The sequence below is a fragment of the Schistocerca nitens genome, chromosome 3 (genome assembly GCF_023898315.1).
Source record: "Schistocerca nitens isolate TAMUIC-IGC-003100 chromosome 3, iqSchNite1.1, whole genome shotgun sequence".
NCBI lineage: Eukaryota > Metazoa > Arthropoda > Insecta > Orthoptera > Acrididae > Schistocerca > Schistocerca nitens.
The window spans coordinates 740889143-740915389 of NC_064616.1; the positions used below are offsets into that span (position 1 = coordinate 740889143).

The 26247-nt window shown below is 45.2% G+C and overlaps 1 protein-coding gene across 1 annotated transcript in view; it reads left to right on the forward strand.

The window, feature by feature from the left end:
• The window catches only part of LOC126248717 (dedicator of cytokinesis protein 3), a 1129652-nt gene that overhangs the window by 463495 nt on the left and 639910 nt on the right, over positions 1-26247 (forward strand). The window contains exon 4 of the mRNA XM_049950022.1: positions 17312-17367. Within this exon, the coding sequence (XP_049805979.1) occupies positions 17312-17367 (56 nt within the window). The remainder of the gene's footprint in view (positions 1-17311; positions 17368-26247) is intronic.

The window sequence follows — 26247 nt, forward strand, 5'->3', positions numbered from 1 at the left end:
CATGTCACCAGGCCAGGAATGTGATGGAGTGGTTTGAGGAACACAGTGGTACAGGTATTGTTACCAAATTCTTTCTCCGTTTTAGATCTTTTCAAGGTAAAATGAGACACTTGTAAACATTATTTTCTGACCTTCGTGGTTTCTAACTATTAAATTACTGAAGTCTTGCGTCTTGCGCTTTTGTGTGTTCATTGCGATTGTACCATCTGACTAAAAATTAAGGAATTGGCACTGTCTGAAAGATCTGAGGTAACTAGACATTGTATTATGCAATGCTTTTGTAAATCAGGCAGACCACCTATCGGCTCCTCATTAAATACATATGTGTTTATTCATAAATATACACTGAAGCGCTAAAGGAACTGGTATAGGCATGCGTAATCAAATACAGAATCAGGCAGAATACGGTGCTACGGTCGGCAACGCCTATGTAGGTAACAAGTGTCTGGCGCAGTTGTTAGATCGGTTACTGCTGCTACAATGGCAGGTTATCAAGATTTAAGTGATTCTGGACGTGGTGTTATAGTCAGCGCACGGGCAAGGGGACACAGCATCTCCGAGGTAGCGATGAGGCGGGGATTTATCTGTATGATCATTTCACGAGTGTACATTTAATATCAGGAATCCGGTAAAAAATCAAATCTCCGACCAGAAAAACATCCTGCAAGAGCGGGACCAACGACGGCTGAAGACAATCATCGTTCAACGTGACAGAAGAGCAACCCTACCGCAAATTGTTGCAGATTTCAACGCTGGGCTATCAGCAAGTGTCAGTGTGCGAACAATTCAACGAAAAATCATCGATATGCAGCGGAAGGCCCACTCGCGTACCCTTGATGACTGCACGACACAAAGCTTTACGCCTCGTCTGGGCCCATCAATACCGTCATAGGACTGTCGATGACATGAGACATGTTGCCTGGTCGGACGAGTCTCGTTTCAAATTGTATCGAACAGATGGGCGTCTACGGGTATGGAGACAACCTCATGACTCCATGGACCCTGCATGTCAGCAGGGGATGTTCAATCTGGTGGAGGCTCTGTAATGGTGAGGGGCGTGTGCAGTTGGAATGGTGTGGGACCGCTGATCCGTCTAGATACGACTCTGACAGGTGACACGTACGTAAGCATCCTATCTGATCACCTGCATCCAATCATGTCCATCTTGCATTCCGACGAATTTGGGCAATTGCAGCAGGACAATGCGACACTCCACACGTCCTCAATTGCTACAGAGTCGCTCAAGGAACACTCTTCTGCGTTTAAACACGTCCACTGCCAGACATGAACTTTTGAGCATATTTGGGATGACTTGCAACGTGCTGCTCAGAAGAGATGTGCACCCTCTCATAGTCTTACGGATTTGTGGATTCGTGGTGTCAGTTCCCTCCAGCTCTACTCCAGACATTAGTCAAGTCCACACCACGTCGTGTTGCGGCACTTATGTGTGCTCACTGGGGCCCTACACGATATTACGCAGGTGTACCAGCTTCTTCGGATCTTCATTGTAGATCTTGTGTTTCTCCTTGTATTCAACTGATAAAGCCCATATAATTGTAAAATGATCTGTCGACGAATAAATCACTAACTAATAGTATAATTAACTGTGTTTCCGAGCGCTGAGGTAAAAATCTTTGTTTACAAGGTAAAATAAGATGTGAACAAATTAGATTTCGAAAACTGAGCTGCTAGAAGTGAGGAGGAGAACTATGTGTTCGGCTCTAGAAAATCTGTCGAACGGTGTACTGTATCAGCCTTAATTAGTGGACAACTTAACAACAGCAACTTTTAAACAAAACCAAATATTTCTGTTCAGTTTAGTGTATTTCTGGAGTACATTTCCTGAACACCACTCGGCAGCGTCTCGCGGTGCGCCCTATCTTTCGTCAGAGGACTTTATTGATCGACGGTTGCATATTACTGTCACGTGAAGACCATCTGTAGGAAACGACTCCGTACCCAGCGCATAACTTTATACTTTGCCTTATAAGTGTCATTGAGATTTGCGTCATGCAGCATACGGTGCAATGAAAACAAAATATTGTTCTGTTGGCACGTCTTTCGTGCTAGATTGCAGCGATAAATTACTATACGATACTACATCAGAAAAATTAATTTCATCAGTTTGAATGTGTTCGAAGGTTATCGTAGAATCTGCTCTGACTGAGAGGAATCGAATATCACTTTACCTCTGCGAACGTGAAATGTGATTCGTATAAAACAAAGATCTATTTTTTATAGAACACCGTATAAAATGTAGCAGAAGCCAAGTGCAGCTATTCTAGTTTTGAAGTAGTTACTCTCTGCATTGCCAAACTAAAATGCCGGAAAAAATGTAACATCTTCAAGGACAAGATCATTTTATTAACAACTGAGGTGATGGGTATTTCATCATTGTATTAGTGTGTGATAAACTCAGGCCAAATGAAACACAGTAAAGTGTGCCAAAACAGTCGCATCTGAACCCACCTGTGGTGGCAACGCAGGCCCGTATTCTCGCATCCAGACGATCATAATGGTGGCGAATGACGTCCTGCGATAGATTGCCCCAAGCATCTTGCACCTTTTGTTGCAATTCGGCAATGTTTCTTGCAGGCCCCGGGGGACGAATAAGTTCCCGCATCGTCGTGTCCCGTACGTGTTCAACTGGCGAGAGATCTGGTGATCTTGCTGGCCAGGGAGTTGACACTACGAAGAGCACGTTGTGTCGCAACAACCGTATGTGGACATGCATTGTCCTGTTGAAAAAACGCATCACCTTTCTGCCGGAGAAATGGGAATAGCACAAGGGTAACAGCCTGTGCATTGTAGTAGGTACTGGTTACTTTACTTTGCAGAGACGCCAAATGTAACTGCGAGTTGTAACTGATGGCTCCCCACACCATGAGACCTGGGATGGAACCTCTGTGTCGTGGGCAAATGCACTCTGGAATAGACCTCCCACCAAGTCTACACCATACACTTGACGTCAATCACTTGCATACAGACAGAACCTACTCTCATCAGAGCGCCATTCCACTCTTTCACTACACCAGAAGTAACCATGCTTGACGGTGTCATGGTGCCAGTAGTAGCCTGGCCAGAGACACATTCGATCTTAATCGTGCTACAAGCAAATGGTTCTCAATGGTCCCTGAAACACAGCAGGCGCAACATGTATCCGGATTTCGTTCCTGGAGGATGTTGGGTGGGCCACCACTGCCCACGCGATACTTCGATCTTAATGTGCGTCTGCACTACGCGGCCGGCCAGAATTCGTCCACATGCGTGGGGTTATTCCACAGACCACTGTTGAAAGCAGCCCAGAGTGCAACTCCGCTCAAATGACTGAAACTGCTCAACAGGTATATGTGCTCATCGGCGTGTTACGCCTGTATCCTAGAATGAATGTCCCGAGCACTGTTCATCTCTAAATTCGGCCTGCTGAGTCAAAACAGAGGGTGCACAATCAGCCCACCTGAGCAACATCTGATCGCCGATAAGCGTGACAGATGAATCACTAGCACTACAGCCCCTCAGTATACACTATTATTCCCTGGTGCCACTGAACACAGTGAGGGTGATACAATTTTTTTCCAGCAGTGTATACAGTTTTTCCAACTTTAAACAGTCTTTTACGTCGCAAGACCTCATTTTTGTCAGCATTTACGATTTAAGACGCCTCCTCGGGAATGTCATCGGATTTATGTGTCTCTTTTTTGGGGCATAAATTTGAAATTACTTCCCGAATAGCAACTCCTTGTGTACTCCAACGAACTCTCATACATTTTTGGTAGAGAAATGAGAAAAACAGTTTATAGAGATTTCGGCGAAAAATTACTGTGAAATACACACATCAAAAAAAAGTTCAGCATCACCCCAGTTCCCAGAACTCCTGAAGATAGACGTTGACTGTGGATATTGTATCACAGACACAGTCCCTTTGACTGTTCAGAGATGCCACTAAACCCGTCCAAAGATGTAAACAACCATGCATGAGCACCGCCTATTAGACGGAGGGGGTCCGACAGCCGACCAGTTCATCATTCCACCAACAAGGATGTACACGGCTCGTGTTGTCTGTAGTTCAACAGACGGTCAATACCGCGGTTCGATAGCGTCCACATTGTTACTTTGTACCAGGAAGGGCCCCCAACAAGGGAAGTGTCCAGGCGTCTCGGAGTGAACCAAAGCGATGTTGTTCGGACATGAAGGAGATACATAGAGACAGGAACTGTCGATGACATGCCTTGATCAGGCCGCCCAAGGGCTACCTACGGATTATGGCTCGGAGGAACCCTGACAGCAACGCCGCCATGTTGAATAATGCTTTTCGCGCAGCCACAGGATGTCGTGTTACGACTCAAACTGTGCGCAATAGGCTGCATGATGCGCAACTTAATTCCCGACGTCCATGGCGAGGTCCATCTTTGCAACCACGACAACATGCAGCGCGGTACAGATAGGCCCAACAACATGACGATTGGACCACTCAGCATTGGCACCACGTTCTCTTCACAGATGAGTGTCGCATATACCTTCAACCAGACAATCATCGGAGACGTGTTTGGAGGCAACTCGGTCAGGCTGAAAACACAATGTCCAACGAGTGCAGCTATGTGAAGGTTCCCTGCTGTTTTGGGGTGGCATTGTGTGGGGCCGACGTACGCCGCTGGTGGTCATGGAAGGCGCTGTAACGGCTGTACGATACGTGAATGCCATCCTCCGACCGATAGTGCAACCATGTTGGCAGCATATTGGCGAGGCATTCGTCTTCATGGACGATGATTGGCGCCCTCATCGTGCACACCTTGTGAAAGACTTCCTTCAGGATAACGAAATCGCTCAACTAGAGTGGCCAGCATGTTCTTCAGACACGAACCCTATCGAACATACCTGGGATACATTGAAAAGGGATGTTTATGGACGACGTGACCCACCAACCACTCTGAGGGATCTACGCCGAATCGCCCTTGAGGAGTGGGACAATCTGGACCAACAGTGCCTTGATGAACTTGTGGATAGTATGCCACGACGAATACAGGCATGCCTCAATGCAAGAAGACGTGCTACCTGGTATTAGAGGTACCGGCGTGTACAGCAATGTGGACCACCACCTCTGAAGGTCTCGCTGTATAGTGATACAACATGAAATGTGTGGTTTTCAGGAGCAATAAAAAGGGTAGAAATGATGTTTATGTTGATCTCTATTCCAATTTTCTGTAAAGGTTCCGGAACTCTCAGAACGGAGGTGTTGCAAAACTTTCTTTGATTTGTGCATATATAGGAAAAAATACCGTAACATTAAAAAGTCGTGTTAAAACGCATTGTAAAGATAATCCTTGCGTTAATAATAACAGAATAACAGTAAAACCGGTATTTAAGTTACACTGTTCTTTATTTAATGCGTCTGTGACAACGTTATAAATATGAATACTGTAGCAGTTGCGGCGACATGTTTTGTTATCAGTAGCTGAGAGCTGAAGGCCCATAGTATGAACGACCAGTTTTTTAAAAAATGCACACACTGCTGTCTTTTTTAAGTTTGAGTATTAACCTGACATTCCAGATACGAATGATTTCGTACCCAAACTTTTGATTTTAAGATCTTAAACTGCTAAATGTGTGATGCAAGTACTTTTTTCTTTTTTTTAAAAAAAAAAAGAAGGAATAGTGACTTATAAAGGTAACAATAAGAGTTTTCCAATTTTTGTTTGCTGACTTGTTGCTTTACAGACTAATAATGCATTGTTGGATTAGTTCTCTTGCGGCGTCCATGTGTGGGATTATTCAAGGGGATTTCCTTGCCGTACGTCTCGCAGGGTGTTAGCTGAGATAACGACCCGAGTGCGTTGGGATACTTCTTCATTTGCTAGCAGGAGCGCCGAAACCAGCCAATCAATGGGTATTCGCTAACTATGAAACTTATTCTTTGTAATTCCAAGTTAAAAAATGCGTAACGTTTATCTGTTCTTTAATAATAAATCCATAAAGTTTACAAATACAGAAAACTGAAACAGGATAAACAAATGTACTTCAAGCATCAAAGAAAGGAAATGTTAGATTTATTTTTGAGAGTCTAATCGGCTTAGTAGCCTTTGATGATAGGATTTCATAATGGAATGTGTCATTCTTCCCCTTTTCGCGCCATATTTACAAAGTTACTGCAAGTGAGTGCGATACTGTGTAAATATTTACTGTAGACTTACCTTCAATGTTCTATAAATTTTGATATTTTCACAAGATCGCTGTCGTGCTCTTGGGTATGAATGTCAAAGTGAGCAAACGCGGAAAAAGGAACTAGACAGTGAATTTTAACAATTTATAATTGTCAGTGTGTGATTCTTTTTACCTAATTCGTTTCGCATTCTTTTATATGAAACTCTGGTCGTTAAACATTTCCTCTCGTCCGGCTTCCCAACTGGTGCAGAGTCTGCTAAGCGCTCTTGACACAATCGGTATCATTCTCTGCATCACTGTCTGTGCTACAAGATCCATCTCGTTCCTTCAGAAATAGATTACAAATGTAGTACATGTTCTTGTATTTCAGCATACATAACATTTCTGACTAAGTCTCTAAATTCATCTAGTGGCTTTGGTTTACTGAAGTTCCATTCGTTAATAATAAGGCAGCAAGATGCTGTCTCTAACAAATAATGGCACAGTTTTATACCATCGCTCCTCCTTTCCCTCTGAACTCCGACAGTTGTTGGTAGATGTCATGTACACAGAAGGTTGTCAGAGTATGAGCACATCTGATGTAAGATTAATACATCATTGGATGTTGGATAGATTTTACACAACTAGCCATTAAAATTGCTACACCAGGAAGAAATGCAGATGATAAACGGGTATTAATTGGACAGATATATTATACTAGAACTGACATGTGATTACATTTTCAGGCAATTTGGGTGCATAGATCCTGAAAAATCAGTACGCAGAACAACCACCTCTGGCCGTAATAACGGCCTTGATACGCCTAGGCATTGAGTCAAACAGAGCTTGGATGGCGTGTACAGGTACAGCTGGCCATGCAGCTTCAACACGATAACCACAGTTCATCAAGAGTAGTGACTGGCGTATTGTGACGAGCCAGTTGCTCGGCCACCATTGACCAGACGTTTTCAGTTGGTGAGAGATCTGGAGAATGTGCTGCCCAGGGCAGCAGTGGAACATTTTCTGTACCCAGAAAGGCCCGTACAAGACCTGCAACATGCGGTCGTGCATTATCCTGCTGAAATGTAGGGTTTCGCAGGGATCGAATGAAGGGTAGAGCCACGGGTCGTAACACATCTTAAATGTAACGTCCACTATTCAAAGTGCCGTCAATGCGAACAAGAGGTGCCAGAGACGTGTAACCAATGGCACTCCATACCATCACGCCGGGTGATACGGCAGTATGTCGATGACGAATACACGCTCCCAATGTGCGTTCACCGCGATGTCGCCAAACACGGATGCGACCATCATGATGCTGTAAACAGAACCTGGATTCATCCGAAAAAATGACGTTTTGCCATTCGTTCACCCAGGTTCGTCGTCGAGTACACCATAGCAGCCGCTCTTGTCTGTGATGCAGCGTCAAGGGTAACCGCAGCCATGGTCTCCGAGCTGATAGTCCATGCTGCTGCAAACGTCGTCAAACTGTTCGTGCAGATGGTTGTTGTCTTGCAAACGTCCCCTCATGTTGACTCAGGGCTCGAGACGTGGCTGCACTATCCGTTACAACCATGCGTATAAGATGCCTGTCATCTCGACTGCTAGTGATACGAGGCCGTTGGGATCCAGCACGGTGTCCGTATTACCCTCCTGAACCCACCGATTACATATTCTGCCAACAGTCATTGGATCTCAGCCAACGCGAGCAGCAATGTCACGATACGATAAACCGCAATCGCGATAGGCTACAGTCCTACCTTTATCACAGTCGAAAACGTGATGGTACGTATTTCTCCTCCTTACACGAGGCATCACAACAACGTTTCACCAGGCAACACCGGTCAACTGCTGTTTGTGTATGAGAAATCGGTTGGAAAGTTTCGTCATGTCAGCACGTTGTAGGTGTCGCCACTGGCGCCAACCTTGTGTGAATGCTCTGAATAGCTAATCATTTGCGTATCACAGCACCTTCTTCCTGTCGGTTAAATTTCGCGTCTGTAGCACGTCATGTTCATGGTGTAGCAAATTTAATGGACAATAGTGTGGTTACTAAAGAGTCAAGATGTCTGCACATTATACACTCTAAGACAAAAAAAGTACCGACGCACCACGGAGGAATTATCCCAATGGCACGGAAATCGGTAGATGTGATGTACATGAACAGAGAAACGAATGATTACAATTTCAGAAAAAGTAGATGGTTCATTCAAGAGAAAGAGCTTCTCAAACTGAGCAAGTGAATAACGCGTTGGACCACTTCTGGCCATTATGCAAACAGTTATTCAGTTTGTCATGGACTGATAGAGTTGATGGATGCCCTGAGGGATATCGTGATGCGTTCTGTTCAATTGGAGCGCTAGATCGTCAAAATTCCGAGGTGGTTGGCGGGTCCTGCCCATAATTCTCCTAATGTTCTCAATTGGGGAGAGATTTGGCGATCTTGCCGACCAAGATAGGGTTTGGGTAGCACGAAGTCAAGCAGAAGAAAGTTTTGCCGTGTGCGAGTGGGCATTATTTTGCTGAAATGTGAGCCCAGGTTGGCTTACCGTGAAGGGCAACAAAATGGGGCGTAGAACATTGTCGACGTATCACTGTTCTGTAAGGGTGCTACGGATGACAACCAAAGCGGTCCTCCTATGAAAATAAATTGAACCCCAGACCATCACTCCTGGTTGTCGCGGCGTATGGTGGGCGACAGTCAGGCTGGTATCTTACAGCTATCAGTGGTGTCTCTAGACATGTCTTCGGCGTAGAACCTAATTTACTGGAGTAGAATTGTCTTCAGTGATGAGTCCCCCTTCGAACTGAGCCCCAGTGACCAGAGAAGACGTGTCTGGAAGCGACCCGGATAGCGGTGGGATGTCAACATGAGTGTTGACCGCTATACGGCGCGACAATGAGGAATGACGGTCCGGGAAGCCATTTTACTTCATAGGAGGACCCCTTTGGTTGTCATCCGTGGCACCTTTACAGCACAGCGGTACGTCGACGATATTCTACGCCCCGTTTTGTTGCCCTTCATAGCAAGCCATCCTGGCTTACATTACAGGATAATGAAAATGAAGTCAGGCCTTAACGCACACCTGAAAAGGCGCGCATAGGGAAGGAGTACAGTATCACAATAGCGTTGACCGGTGAGTGTACCGTGATCAAAGATTTGGAGGTCAGTACGCCGATTTCACACCATGCCTCGCCGCACTGTAACATCTGGACGACGGAAACGATCATGTTCGGCAATACTGGACGTACCCTCATATGGCGAGAAGTGAGAACACAACGCATCCAGAAACAGTGTTGAACATGATCGTTTTATTGGTAATTTCTTTCAGTTACCTTCTGTATGGTACTTTTTGGAAATTTGTGGTAAGAACTTATTGGACCAAATTGCTGAGGTCATCGGTCCCAAAACTTACACGCTACTGGGGGGGGGGGGGGGGGTAAAGCCGCGCGGAGCGTCAGAAAGCGCCTCAGATCGCGCGGCTATATGATACTTAGCAGTCTTTCTGTTACTGTCCAAGTTTCATCGAGCTACTTCTATGGTACTTGGCAGTGACGCGGGATGCACACCAGTGTATATTTCAATGCATGACTAAAGTTTTGCCTTGCACCATTAGCCGAGCGATCTAAGGCGCTGCAGTCATGGACTGTGCGGCTGGTCCCGGAGGAGGTTCGAGTCCTCCCTCGGGCATGGGTGTGTGTTTTTGTCCTTAGGATAATTTAGGTTAAGTAGCGTGTAAGCTTAGGGACTGATGACCTTAGCAGTTAAGTCCCATAAGATTTCACACACATCTGAACATTTTTGACTAAAGTTTCCTTTACTTGTGGCTTTGATTTCCACACATTTCCCAGTTGAAAACTGAAAAGGAAGACGTTCTTGACAATCTTTGACACTACTGACACTCCGCTCCACCCCGTCCCGAATGGTTCATCCCTTCTCTAAGGACACTGTGGAGCTGCAACCGCACTGAACGTGGTGTGACCCCTACGCAATGTAGTGGGACCAGAATTTTTGCCCTGTTATATGTGGTGAAACCACTAGGGACTGTTCAAAACCATTTGACCAAACTTGCACATGATCTGAAGCAGCAAATGTGTATGCATTTTCAGCTTTCGTGTCGCGCCGTGATCACGGTGGGAGGGTGGGGGTGGGGTGGGGGTGGGGATGGCAACTTCGACAAGTGCATGAATAAAACGGCGGCAAAGAGTCCCCCTCCCCCCCCCCCCCCCTCCGGCTTGGCATCAACACCCTCCCTGCCACGTGCACTCTTCTGCGGAGCATGTTATAACTGTACCTTCGATACTCATTTAGCTGAATGGCACACTGTTGCTGCTGTAGCGCCTGAGTGTTGGCGTGCGGAATCTACGAGGTGCCAAAGAGGTTGCCTGCTTTCAGGCGCCAGAGCAGCAGCGGAGTTGAATGGATGTCAAAGTCTGTGTACAGGTACATCTGTAAAGTGCTCAACGAAGGTGTACGGCTGGCGCCGATGGTGTTGCTGAACTGGGAGTCACAGAGGGACCATTTGCTGTTATACTAATGAATTTGTTCAATGTTGCACCTTCCCATGAACATGCCGTAGTAGGACACGAAACAGGAGGGCTGAAAAAGCGTAAACACCCTCCACTGTTTCGGGTCACGTTCAAATTTCGACGAATGGTTTTGAACTGTCCCTAGTGGTTCTTCTCTGCATACCAGAACAAAAACTGCAGTCGCGCTACACTCCAAATGTGTCAGATAATGTTCATTGTGGCTGTAGCCCCACAATGTCGTCAGGGTAGAGTTTAACCGTCCGGCTGGTGTCAGCAGTGTCGAACGTTGTGAAGAACGTCATCCCGTAGCTTATCGCACTGCGAGCTGTCACTTTCGACCACGGAACCAACCCCGCCTCCACGTGAAGGGGTGATTTCATTGACGCCTTTTATGCCACCTCCTGAGGCCTTGTCAGGTTGATTGTGAGTGGCGGAGTGTCTGAAATGCTTTCCTCAGTCAGTCATAACAGAATGGTGTGATTCTAGGATTGGGCTTCGCGCTTCTGACCTCCATCGAAGAGGCGTGAAAACGAGGGGTGAACTGTGGGTAAGAAGGAGTATAACTATCTTCTCAACGGTAGACACGTTCACGATGGTGTTGGACAGAACTGTATCGAAACTAGATACCAATGTGGCATCATTAACCCATCTTACACTTCATGTGAACTTCTGAGCTCTGATTATTTTTTCGCGTGTGTCGATAGCTTGCTAACTTAAGCGTCGCCGTGCCCTAGGCTGACGTCGCAAGGCATCATTACAGGGGAGAGTTATATGTACCTTTGAGCCATATTTCAAACTTCTGCGTCGCTATGGGAGATAATTACAGGATTTCAGAGAAGTGGCCCTTTAATTGTGTCGCGCAGTGCAAATTCAGTGCTAAACTGCTGCTCTACTTTAACTGTTTTTCAATCAAAGATTGCAAGCGCTGAGTTCAGGGCTGGCCGGCCGCTGTGGACGAGCGGTTCTAGGCGCTTCTGTCCGGAACCGCGCTGCTGCTACGGTCGCAGGTCCGAATCCTGCCTCGGGCATGGATTTGTGGAATGTCCTTAGGTTAGTTAGGTTTAAGTAGTTCTAAGTCCAGGGGACTGATTACCTCAGATGTTAAGTCCCATAGAGCTTAGAGACATCTGAACCATTTTTTTAGTGCTGATACAGGGCGACAGTTATTGAACTATATGGAAAAAACGTAAATTAGTTACAAACTATGGCGTGCACGTACTTCATTCAACACGTAAACGTCATTACAGACATTCGGATTTATGTTATGACATATTCGATATGCGTGCCGTCATTGGCGATGATCTGGCACAGACGAATAGCAAAATTTTGCATGACCAGCTGAAGTGTCGGAACATCGATGCTGCCGATGACCTCCTGAATTGCTGTTTTGTGCTCCGCAATGGTTTTGGGGTTATTGCTGTACATCTTGTCATTAATACAGCCCCACAAAAATAAGTCGCGTATGTTCACATCCGGAGAATATAGCGACTAATCGAGGCCAATAACAGTGGCCTGTGCGTAACCCAGAGCCAGAATGCGGTCCCCAAAGTGCTCCTATAGGACATCAAATACTCCCTTGCTTCAGTGGGGTCGAGCTCCGTCTTGCATGAACCACATCTTGTTGAAATCCGGGACACTTTGGATAATGGGGATGAAATCATCCTGCAAAACCTTCACGTACTGTTCGGTAGTCACCATGCCATGAAGCAATATCGCACCAATTATTCCGCGACTGGACATTGCACACCACGAATTCACCCGTTGAGGATGAAAAAATTTCTCGATCGCGAAATGTGGATTCTCAGTACTCCAAATGCGCCAATTTTGCTAATTGACGAACCCGTCCAAATGAAAGTGGGCTTCGTCGCTCAACCATACTACGCATACTAATTCCCATCAATCCCCGCTGCCAACCGTCCAGTTTGAACGTCCTAACGCAAACCGTTCAGAAGTTATGACGATTTTATTTCATATAGTTAAAAATCTGTCACACTGAAGTTGGCCTTGCAGCCTTTGCCACTTGACGGTAGTTGATATACCTAAAAATTGCCTAAAGGTGCGGCACAGCGGCGTGGAAACCAAAATGTCTGCACTGCTTTGCAGAGACATTTACTGCAGCTTGACACGTGGCGCGGACGGGACGGCGGGATGCACTACAACGGCACCACCTCAACCCAAGCCCATAGGCCGGGATGGCAGCTCTACTGATACACTCGCCTTGTCCTCTTTCTGCGACGTAGTTTCCCATATCCACTCTTTACATGGTTAACCTGCATTTTTTTCTGATAATGACAAAAGCACTAGTAAAAAGTGTAGCCGCCTTTCTTATGGAAACATGCTGTAACCCTTTCTCTACCAGTGGTACGTATGTGTCCCACGATAGATTATCAGCATTTCATGAAATGACTCCGCTAAAACTGCGAGACACAGAGAAGAATGATACGTCAGTGTACGGAGAATCTATCCAAGTTTCGATTGGTAACACGAACCGTGGCGTAGTTGCAATAAGGCAGGCGTATCAGAACATGGAGGCAAATCACCCGTTCTGTATTGTCGCGTCGAATTAGTCAGCGCCTGCAGATAGCCAACGCAATCAATAGATTTGCATAGTGAGCTGCTGTCTCGTCTTCCTGAACAATTCGTGTCAATGAAACGCACGTACGTATTGACGTCTGCCGCGTCACAAGCTACGCCGACATTGAGCACCTGTAACGTGAATTACAAACTTCAAGAGGTGCTGTAATCTCTGTATGTCGTGTAGTTTTTGTGCAGTCATCTTCTGAATCCCCGGGGGTACTTTTGACAAACTCTGTATGTCCCACCCCTTCCCAAGTTGGAAAACAAAACGGTGGGAAATCCTTTTTTATACTGCGACATTAACTAAAATAACAATACATTGTCTTCCACCTGAAAGAAATTGTTTTTGAAAGGGTTAAAATAAGCTCACCGGATAAAAAATTAGCAACTTCAGTGCGCATGCGCAGATGAAACGTTAAGCCCTTACAGATGGCGCAGCGATCGAGTCGTGAGCATAAGGCTGGCATTGTCAGAGCTTCACCCTCCATTGCCCGTGGTGAACCGGAGCCGAGCGAACCGGAGCCGAGCTCGCGGCCGCAGACTATATGTACCTGGCGCGCCAACGTCCGAGGGCTTCTCCGCGGTCATTTCCGGTGTGGTTCTCCTCTTGTATCCCATCAAAGCCTGCTTACAGGGTTTCAAAAATCAGTATTATGTGAGAAATCTAGGAGTATGCTACAACCCCCAACTTACCGCTCTCGTAGTGACGGCAAAGACAAGATTATACAAATTGCAGCACGTACAGATGTAGTTTAGCAGTCATTCTTCCCGCACTCCACTGCATTGTACAACGGGAAGTACCCTCTGCCATACTCTTGACAGTTGTTTATAGACTGGAGATGTAGTTGCAGAAGTGGTTGACACGTCATATTTTCATGACCAGCCACGAACTCGTTATGTTGGTCAATTGGGCCACCCAATACTACACCAGAAGTATAATCCGTCTTTAAGCATGAAGTGCTGAAACAAAGTGCGGTAGTGCTCCCTTTGCTTAGGTATCTTGCAGTTTCTATCCAGCAAATTTCACTCATGCAGTCTTTTTGTTACTGTTTCTGCGTTTGGTATTGTTAAACTAATATCTCATGTTACGTTATTTAATTCGTGTGAATTTGGAAATTGAGGTTTCGCGTGATACGTGCACTTGCACAACTTCGATATTGGCGTCACGTAATTCTGCACAGGGCGTGGTCTGTCTTATAGTGGATGGAACAAGAAGCTTATCGCTATGTGCAACAGGCCTCAAACATCGTGGAATGTTTAAGTAATCAAACAAACTCGTTTTATTCCTCCTACGATGATGAGACACCTTAAAGAAACAGAAGCAGCAAACAGAGCATATTTGTTAATTCACGCCAGGTTGGGAATACCTCACACTCTTATCTTTCTGCTATCTTCTGCGTTTGAAGTTTCGAGACTGGAATTAAAGCTGATCAGTTCTTGTGTGAATCATTCACATGCACGCTAAGCTAGTTCTTGAAGGTATGGTAGAACTTTTGAGCTTCTTCGATTCATTGTTTTACTGCACTGCTGCTATGAGAAACACCACAGTTGTCCTAGAAACTGTAGGCATGGTGTTCCCAGGCACAAGAACTCGCTATCATTAGACTTTGGTACCAAAGAAGGTACCAAAGAAAGTAGATTTTTGTAGCATTATAATTATTTAGAAGTAAAATTTAATTGCTGTGCGATTTGAAGGAATTTTCTGAAATTCGAAAATTCGCCATTCTGTGTTTAAAAATGAGGTGACTTGTTAATCGCATGTCGTTAAGCGACGATAAATAGATTCATTGCCGTTGTATTATCCTAAATTTTCTGGGTGGAGATACAGGGCTTGTGAAGTCTGGAGTATGGTTCAAATGGCTATGAGCACTATGGGACTCAACTTCTGAGGTCATTAGTCCCCTAGAACTTAGAACTAGTTAAACCTAACTAACCTAAGGACATCACACACATCCATGCCCGAGGCAGGATTCGAACCTGCGACCGTAGCGGTCTCGCGGTTCCAGACTGCAGCGCCAGAACCACACGGCCACTTCGGCCGGCTCCTGGAGTATGAGCTTGCTAAATTCCCCATTGCTGGAATGTGGTGAGAAAGGCCAGCTGCAAGGTTTAGGTGATGGGTGGTTGAGGAGCGAATTTTCGGAAAATTTACCCAAATTCCCCCCCAAGAACGGTAGAGTCACGTGGGAAGGACGCCGTAGGTAACGGTGCTCCCAGGCCGGGGTATCGCAAAGCGCCTTTTCAGTGCTGTGCGAAACACGAGTGGTCCTTGGGGGATAGCCAGCACTGCTCACGGACTTTCTTAGAAGCATATGCAGATAATGACCCACCGCCATTTTATTGTACACAGCGTGGGAAACGAGTTGCACGAGAGACCGTCCAGTGCCAAATTCTAGTCAGTTTACGGAAACACAACAAGCACCTGTGGAGAAAATTCTGCAGGCATCCCCCGCATTTTAAAACTTGCTGAAAAATTTTCGATTGTCACGGTGGCAAAACTCGTGAATCCTCCCCTCCAACCGGTGGCGTTTAGGAGCGAATTGGAATATAGATAGGACACAATTGGTGTTCACCGTTTGGGACGGCGGGGGCGACGTTACGTCACGGAGATATCGACAGTTGCCCAGACCAGCCTGCCGCTTTTTTCGAGTACCATTTGCGCTGCTTTTCCTCCGTACAGCTCACAATTTCCGAGTTTATTCCGCAATGTGAGTTTGCTTTTTGCAGTAATTTTTTTGTACTGAGATCGTGAGTCGATCTTCTCCAGTATTATCGCATTTGCGAGGTGCACAGACTCTGAAAATTCATTTGCAGTTTCAATGGCAGCCTTCAGCGTAGCTTCAGGTGCCTTCTGCATTTATACAGTGCTTTCAAAATAGACAGCAATTTTGTCTCGCTGCTGATTAATGTAATTCTTTTTGTAATTTCGTGGTCATTAATTTTTATCTTTAACATAGTGAAACGTAACTGTAATTTACCTTGATCTGAGAACTAATTTTTAAGGCTCAATAAATTTATGGTTAATTTTAACGAATGTTATCATTTCTTTGCCCTACTAATAGCTGATAAGGTGACCCTTTTCCTTTTAATAATTATCAGTCGGTTCTATATGACAATTGTGCACTCGCTGTGTCGGCGTTCCGGTGTAAAACAGGTGTCATTACTAGGAACATTTTTGATTAAACGAGGAGGTTAATTGTTTCATTTCGTTTTTACAATTTTTTTAGTTCATTTTTGGTAATTAAATCTGACCTGCATCTACATTGAGCAGCGTTAATGGTTATATTACCAACGTCATTCTGTGTTATCGTAAACTCGAATAGCTCGTAGAGTTAATCGTGTGTAGAGGTCGGAAGTGTGAAAGGCAACTTGCACTCACTACTGTTGACCCCTTCGACTCACGAGAAGCACAGCGAACGATATGCATCAAGCACCACATTATAAAATGTTAATATTTGTCTGGAATTTTAAGAGCAACAGAATCTTCCTCTGGCAAAAATTCCCTAAATCACTTTTGGTTTTGTAGTTTTGTTGCTTGATGGTATCGTGATCCTATGTGGTTTGAACTTGTTGTTTTGTAATGCAGCGTCTTTCAACTTGGATTTTAGCAAAATGAGGGGAAAAGTGATGTTCATGTCGCCTAGGTATTTAAATTAATTTCAATGTATGATTGTGTCCAGATGAAGTTGGTAGTCACTAAGACGTGTGCGTGTGTGTGTGCTCACCTGTTTGAAAGAGGATTCAGGTAAGTTTAAAAAAGTGAAGACGCTCCTTGCGTTTCGAAGCACGTGGACGTAATGGATGTATTACGTTCGACACATCTGTGCCCTCTACGCTACAGGTCTTTCCCTATGTAATTGCCGTATTTTTTCGCAAGGTGCTATTTCATGGGAGGAGTTTCCGCTACGATCGTGCATGTAGATCTTTACTGAAGCGAAAATCAGAGAATTTACAGCTAGTCAATAAGATACCTGAATTTAATGTTTTACTACCCCCTAGAAGTAAACTTAGTTAACTTGATTGTATTATGTCATTGTGTGTTTTAATAATATATGTTTTGTTTCAGGGCATCTTTCCCTCCAGTTACATACACCTGAAGCCCTGCAAAGTAGAAAATGACGGGTGAGTTAGAAACTGCTTCATATTGTATTGGTTTCCACCTAGATATTATATGCGCTGGTGGTGCAACTACCATCTCATATGTAGATGTTAGTACGTTCCGTTAATATGTGGCGTATGGCAAAATATCGAGCTACACATACAGGAAATCCATTCGCTGTTTTCTTATGTCTAATCCATCAGCATAACCAACTGGTAGTATGAAAATCATCGCATTATAGATGAGGTCGTATTTTTTCTGTTAACTGCCGACATTGTGGTTTGCTATGTAGTTCAGTTTCATTGTAGTTAGCTATATTCTAAGACAGCTTAAAGAGAGACATTCGTCTCCGGTAAAGAGTAATAGTTCTCAATATCAGTTCTAATTTCCTCTATCTTCAACCTGATCCTTTACTTTTTCTTTTACGATTATTTTGCCCTTGTCTGTTACCTACAGTAAATTGTGGTTTTGCATCTACATCTGCACTCTACAAGGAACCTTACGGTGTGTGCCGAAGGGTATCTGTCGTACCAGTACCATTATTCACCTTCTCTGTTGCATTCGCTTCGATACATTGGAAACTGGACAGGTATTTATTTTTTTTTTTTTTTTTTGCTGATAGCTTTATAAACTGGCTACCGGCATGTGATGTTAACCGTGATGAACTGTGATTTGGACTACAAAATACATTGTTGGCCATTAACCCACTATTTCATGGCATTTCTTTTTAGGAAAAAAAGTCAGTGAAAAAATATCTGTGGGTAGGGTCTAACACACAGAATACTAAGTAAGAGGTTGAACATAGATATTTTAATTTAATTTTGGTTTATTAATTATTTTGAAATTTTTATCATACGGCATCAAACTGAAAATATTGCTCAATTATTAATCGTTTGGTTACAGCGACATTCAAACATAATCTGTGCTGTCATCTGGCATCATTATAACTACTTTAAAAATCTAACTAGTTGTAATCTAATTGGCAGAAATAATTCGCTCTTTCAGCTGCATTCGCGTGTGTTCACATATACTCGATCTTCAGAAAATATTATCGATTTTCAGCTGTTTTTTCCAACATAATGATGCTAGACACAGTCTAGCTCGATGCAACAATACTTCGCATACTGCTAGACGGAAACATCAGGCGTATACGAGTGGTTTCGTTAACATTGTACATTTTTTTTAAATTTGTGGTAAGTTCCTATGGGACCAAACTGCTGAGGTTATCGGTCTCTAGGCTTACACACTACTTAATCTAACTTAAACGAACTTACGCTAAGGGCAACACTTACTCGCCCATGCCCGAGGAAGGACTCGGATCTCCGACGGGGGAGCCGCGCGAACCGTGGCAAGGCACTCAAACCAGGCTGCTACCCAGCAGGGCTATACATAAATGTGCGGTTTGTTACCGCATGGCAACACCATGCAGGAGGCGTTTAAAACCGATTTTACTTTGTACACAGACCAGTTACATTAATGTGACCACCGCCTGTGTTCGACGTAAACGTGAAATAACCACTCACAAGAGGCAGGTGGCAGCACTAGCAGTGGAGGGTGTATAAAGCGTGTCAAGGAGACGCGGAAAAATGTGCAGTCGTAATGCGGAAACGGATAGATTTATCGTACTTTCAAAAGAGGTTGGTCACTGGCTTTCCGGCAAAGAGTGCAAGCATTTCCAAAATGGCTAAGTATTTAAATTATTCATGTACTGCAGTGATTAAAGTATTCCGTGCGTGGCAAAATGGCGCTATCCAAAACCAAAGCTGACGCAACTGGTGGACCACGGGCCGTAGATGACAGGTGTGAATGACGGCTGCGGATATGTGTTCGGGCGAACAGACGTGTAACTGTTGAACGACTGACCACTCAGGCGAACGATGGGGCTGAACAGTCTCTCCCCAACAAGCGTTCAGTGAACGTTGCTGCGTATGGGCCTCCATAGCAGGCGTCTAGTTCGTGAACCTATCCCGACTACTGTTCATCGGCGACGAAGGCTTCAATTTGCACGCCAGTACCACAGCTGGACGTCCACTGAGTGGCGAAAGGTGGCCTTTTCAGAAGAATCGCGTTGGCGTGTATTGGCGTGTACGGTGTAAACGTCTAAAAGCAAACAGCCTGCAACGATCTTCGGAAGGATCCAGGTCGGTGGAGGGAACGTGATGGTCTGAGCATCGTTTTCGTGACATTCCCTGGGTGTAGTAGTCATTCTGGAAGGAACAGTGGATCAACACAAGTATGCATCTATCCTTGGGGATCACGTCCACCCCTACATGCCGTCAGTTTTTCCTCCGCACGAAGGAATCTGCTAGCAGGACAAAGCAACGTGACACACGGCTCGCAGTGTGCGTGCGTAGTTCGAAGAGCGCTAGTATGAGTGTACCTCAGTCCTCTCACCACCAAATTCCCCGGATTTAAACCCAGTCGAGAATCTGTGGGACCATCTTGATCGGGCTCTTCGCGCCATATTTCCCCAACTGAGAAACCCAGCGCAGATGGCCATGACACTGGAGTCGGCATGGCTCCACATCCCTGTCGGTACCTTCCAGAATCTCACTGTCTCTCTTCCTGCACGAAATTAGAATTATATATTAATACCTTCAGCTGCTGACAGGCGTTGATATATATCAACGGGGACAGGTGAAAATGTGTGCCCCGACCGGGACTCGAACCTGGGATCTCCTGGTTACATGGAAGACGCTCTATACATCTGAGCCACCGAGGGCACAGAGGATAGTGCGACTACAGGGACTATATCGCGCACGTCTCCCGCGAGACCCACACTCTCACCTTGTATGTCCACACACTCAATTCGTAGTGGCCCTACCCAACACACACATTACTCGTAGAAGCCATTCTTACCAAGTCCCGTAAGAGTTCGGGTAATATGTGTGCATCCCCACAGAAGAGGAAGGTCTTGGCCGGTATTGCCAGAACTACACTACTAGCCATTAAAATTGCTACACCAAGAAGAAATGCAGATGATAAACGGGTATTCATTGGACAAATATATCATACTGGAACTGACATGTGATTACATTTTCACGCAATTTGGGTGCATAGATCCTGAGAAATCAGGAACAACCACCTCTGGCCGTAATAACGGCCTTGATACGCCTGGGCATTGAGTCAAACAGAGCTTGGATGGCGTGTACAGGTACAGCTGGCCATGCAGCTTCAACACGATACCACAGTTCATCAAGAGTAGTGACTGGCGTATTGTGACGAGCCAGTTGCTCGGCCACCATTCACCAGACGTTTTCAGTTGGTGAGAGATCTGGAGAATGTGCTGGCCAGGGCAGCAGTCGAACATTTTATGTATCCAGAAAGGCGCGTACAGGACCTACAACATACGATCGTGCATTTTCCTGCTGAAATGAAGGGTTTCGCAGGGATCGAATGAAGGGTAGTTCATCAAGAGTAGTGACTGGCGTATTGTGACGAGCCAGTTGCTCGGCCACCATTCACCAGACGTTTTCAGTTGGTGAGAGATCTGGAGAATGTGCTGGCCAGGGCAGCAGTCGAACATTTTATGTATCCAGAAAGGCGCGTACAGGACCTACAACATACGATCGTGCATTTTCCTGCTGAAATGAAGGGTTTCGCAGGGATCGAATGAAGGGTAGAGCCACGGGTCGTAACACATGTGAAATGTAACGTCCACTGTTCAAAGTGCCGTCAATGCGAACAAGAGGTGACCGAGACGTGTAACCAATGACACCCCATACCATCACGTCGGGTGATACGCCAGTATGGCAATGACGAATACACGCTTCCAATGTGCGTTCACCGCGATGTCGCCAAACACGGATGCGACCATCATGATGCTGTAAACAGAACCTGGATTAATCCGAAAAAATGACGTTTTGCCATTCGTGCACCCAGGTTCGTCGTGGAGTACACCATCGCAGGCGCTCCTGTCTGTGACGCAGCGTCGTGGGTAACCGCAGCCATGGTCTCCGAGCTGATAGTCCATGCTGCTGCAAACGTCGTCGAACTGTTCGTGCAGATGGTTGTTGTCTTGCAAACGTCCCCATCTGTTGACTCAGGGATCGAGACGTGGCTGCACGATCCGTTACAGCCATGCGGATAAGATGCCTGTCATCTCGACTGCTAGTGATACGAGGCCGTTGGTATCCAGCACGGCGTTCCGTATTACTCATCTGAACCCACCGATTCCATATTCTGCTAACAGTCATCGGATCTCGACCAACGCGAGCAGCAATGTCGCGATACGATAAACCGCAATCGCGATAGGCTACAATCCGACCTTTATCAAAGTCGGAAACGTGATGGTACGCATTTCTCCTCCTTACACGAGGCATCACAACAACGTTTCACCAGGCAACGCCAATCAACTGCTGTTTGTGTACGAGAAATCGGTTGGAAAGTTTCCTCATGTCAGCACGTTGTAGGTGTCGCCACTGGCGCCAACCTTGTGTGAATGCTCTGAAAAGCTGATCATTTGCATATCACAGCATCGGAATCTTTCCGGTTAAATTTCGCTTCTTTAGCACGTCATCTTCGTGGTGTAGCAATCTTAAAGGCCAGTAGTGTATATACTTATATGGATATGGTGTCTGTTCTTTCTGACATGTCCGAAAGAACTTATACCATATCCATATAAGTATATACTCTTCCCGTACGTCTCTTAGTGGTCAGCGCTGCGAAAGGTGGTTATTCAGGGTCTGACGCATGTTTACATTAATGTGACTGGACAGGGTAAAGCCTTTGGGATCCCATCATGTCGTACTGCTATATAATGATAACGATAATTAATAACGATAGTTAATAATAGTAGTTTTGTGCACATATATAGAAAAAGGTGAACAGTGTGACAACTATTACAACTGCAACATGAGGAAGAAGAGAAAAAACGAAATTTCACTTACTGTGCATGCAAAATATAGTAGCAATAGTATAAGATCAAATTTGTCAGGAATTTGGCAACATCCAAGATTTGAAATTTTGTGCACAAAGCTGCCACCTCTAGCAGCAACGAAGGTTCTAACCCGGCCTAGCATCAATTACAACCTTCTTTGGATGACAGGTATGGATCCATCATTCCATGCTGCTTGGAGTCTATGACGAAGTTCATCAATCGTAGTGGCCAGCGAGTGTTGGCAATCTATGGCCAGCTGTCTTCTAAGTGTCACAAATTTGGAAAATCATTCAGGCCAAGGCAACAGTCGAAGGCACTTTCTCCCTCCGGACATCGTCGCACTGTCCGTATGGATACTTGTAATGCTGAAAACAGCCATATTTTCTAATCAGGGCGCACAATCCAAAGCGGCGGAGTGAAGAATACGTCTGTCCTCCTTGGCGCTAGTGGCGCGGGGCCGCTGAGATTCTACATGGCGTTCAGTACGGCCCTCCTGAACGCACTTAGCACACTTGATAGCATTGTGACGTTCTTTGTGTGTCGCCTTCGAGGTGTTCCAATTTTTATGTTACAGCAATGACGATGTTCAAAAAATGGCTCTGAGCACTATGGGACTCAACTGCCGTGGTCATAAGTCCCCTAGAACTTAGAACTACCCAAACCTAACTAACCTAAGGACAGCACACAACACCCAGCCATCACGAGGCAGAGAAAATCCCTGACCCCGCCGGGAATCGAACCCGGGAACCCGGGCGTGGGAAGCGAGAACGCTACCGCACGACCACGAGATGCGGGCCGATGTTCAAAGATAAATTTCTATCCATAAAATCTTCTCGGATGATCAGCCGAGTAGTGACGTCTTGTCGCAACGTTTCGATGTCCTTCATACTCATAATCTTTAGGTGAAGATAGGTATGAAACTCATCGAAACGTTGCGAGATAAGACGACGCCACAGCTCGGCTCATAAACTGAGAAGATTCTATCACTGGATTACGCCGAGAAATCCTGCAGTCACACAAATTCCTATGAGTTTCAGTGTCTTGTTAAGTTTAAATTAAAGGTTAATATGACTTCCTCCGACCTAGAAGCTTGGATGATAGGAGCTGACTGTAGTAACCGATGCTTTGGTGCTCTTTGTGGTGACGTCATACGAAGGTCGAGGATTGAAGGTATTCTACCGACGATTATATTGATGTCTGCGATGGAAGAATGCTAGTAGCACCAACAATCCCACTACATGGCAAACTGCTTGGCGTATTCCTCTGCAGCCTTTCAGCATCAAGCGCCGTGTCCATGCACCACTAAACATAGGGCAGAAGTCTGTTGTTGCATAATCTGATATAAAAGGGCAGTGCATGGGCGGAGCTGGCATTTGTACTCAGGTGATTCATGAAAAAAGGTTTCCGACGTGGTAATGGCCGCCCAACGGGAATTAACAGACTTTGAACGCGGAATGGTAGTTGGAACTAGACGTACGGGATATTCCAGGTCGGAAATCGTGAAGGAATTCAATATTCCGAGATACGCAGTATCAAGGGTGTGCCGAGAATGCGACATTTCAGGCATTGCCTCTCTCCACGGATACTGCAATGGCCGATGGCCTTCACTTAACGACCGAGAGCAGCGGCATTTGCGTAGACGTGTCAGTGTTAACACACGAAAAACACTGCGTGAAATAACCGCAGAAATCAATGTGGGACGTACGACTAACGTATCCGTTGGGACAGTGCGTCGAAATTCGGCGTTAATGGGCTATGGCAGCAGACGAACGACACGAGTGCCTTTGCTAACGGCACGGCATTGCCTGCACGCCTCTCCTGGGGTCGTGACCATATCGGTTGGACGCTAGACGACTGGAAAACGTGGCCTGGTCAGATGAGCCCCGATTTCAGTTTGTAAGAGCTGATGGTAGGGTCCGAGTGTGGCGCAGAACCCAAGAAGCCATGGACTCATGTTGTCAACAAGGCACTGTGCTAGTTGGTGGTGGCGGCTCCTTATGGCGTGAGCTGTGTTTAGCTGAAATGGACTGGTCCTCTCGTCACACTGAACCGATCATTGACTGGAAATGGTGATGTTTGGCTACTTGGAGACCATTTGCAGCCATTCATGCTTCTCATGTTCCCAAACAATGATGTCACGTCATCCGTCCACAATTGTTTGCGATTGGTGTGAGGAACATTCTGGGCAATTTGAGCGGATGATTTGGCCACCCAGATCGCCCGACATGAATCAAACATAATCGAAAAGTCAGGTCGTGCATAACGACGTGCACCGGCAACGCTTTCGCAATTATGGACGGGCTGCAGAGGCAGCGTGGCTCAAAATTTCTGCAGGTGACTTCCAACGAGTTGTCGAGTCCATGCCAGGGGAGTTGCTGCAATACGACGGGCAAAAGAGGTACAACATGGTATTAGGAGGTATCCCATGACTTGTCACCTCAATATAGAACACTTGCAGACAACTTAAAGAAATATATAAAACAGTACGAGGTGCGGCTAGAAAAAAACCGGACTGATGCTGGAAAAAACATTTATTTACAATTATTTACAATTTCATGTTATCTCCTTCAATGTACTCTCCTCCTCGGTCTCTACACCGCTCCATACGAATTTTCCACTGTTCATAGCAATGCTGCAGTCATTTTCGGTAAGTCCATACATTACTTCCGTCGCTTTTTCTTTTTTGAACACACTTTGTTCATGTTGAAACTTTCATGAAGAATCTGCCTAACACTTTCCTTGTCAACTCCTGTTAACTCAGACACTGCTCTGATTGTTAAACGGCGATCTTGTCGAACAAGTTTACCGATTTTTTCAATGTTTGCATCAGTTTTTGCTGACAATGGTCTGCCAGTGCGAGTGTCATCACTGGTGTCTTCGCGGCCATCTTTAAATCGTTTAAACCACTCAAACACTTGTGTTCGCGATAAACAATCATCGCCGTACACTTGTTGTAACATTACAAACGTTTCACTTGCAGATTTTCCTAGTTTGAAACAAAATTTGATGTTAACACGCTGTTCTTTCTGTACATTCAACATTTTCCGACGCACAGACAAAACGTCAACTACTTAAAACAGACGCCACGGGCAGACTGAGTGCAGGAGGCAGATGAAACTCGAGCAGTAGGTGGAGCGAGAGTCACGTGACAGGCCACGCGACTTTCAGCCTTATTGCATTCGTTTTATTGTTTCACCAGTACTAGTCCGGTTTTTTTCTAGCCACACCTCGTATTTATATGGCTACGTGCTAGCCATTTACGGTTTTCTTTTTAATGACCAATTATCTCTACTCAGAATTCCTGTATGGTGCAGAAGGCGCCGTTGGGTAGAAAAATCTTTAATCTACATTTGAAAACACTTCTGATATATGTTTATTTGCATGGGTAGATTGCCAAAGAGGTTAATGGTAGCATATTTCACCCCTTTCTGTGCCATAGTTACATTCATTAAAGAATAATGCTGATCATTTTTCCTTCTAGTGTTGTATTTGTGAATATCTGTGTTACTCTCAGACTTAGATGGATTGTTGATAACAAATTCCACAAGTGAATAAATGTACTGTAAGACAGTACTTGATATTGCCAGCTGCTTGAGGAGATAACTGCAAGAAGTGCATGAGAACTTCACACGTTATTCGAAGTATTTTCTTTTGGCAGTCAATACCTTTGGATTAGGCTGGGAGTTACCTCAAAATAATAATCTATAAGACTTCAGTGAATGAAAATATGCAAAATATTTTAACTGATTGACTTCTTTATCCGAAAGGTTTGCAATTATTCGTATGACAAAAGTAGTCGAACCTAAACGTTTTAGCAGATCTGTTGTACGGTTTTTCCAGTTGAAGTTTTCATCATTACGCACCCCTAAGAACTTACAATTTTCTACCCTGTTTATTATACCTTGTCGCAATACTAAGTTAGTAGGAGGCAGGACATTTTTGACAGTACGGAACTGAATGAACTGCGATTTTTCCATGTTTAAAAGCAGCACATTTGTGAAAACGATTCAGTAACTTTCACAAA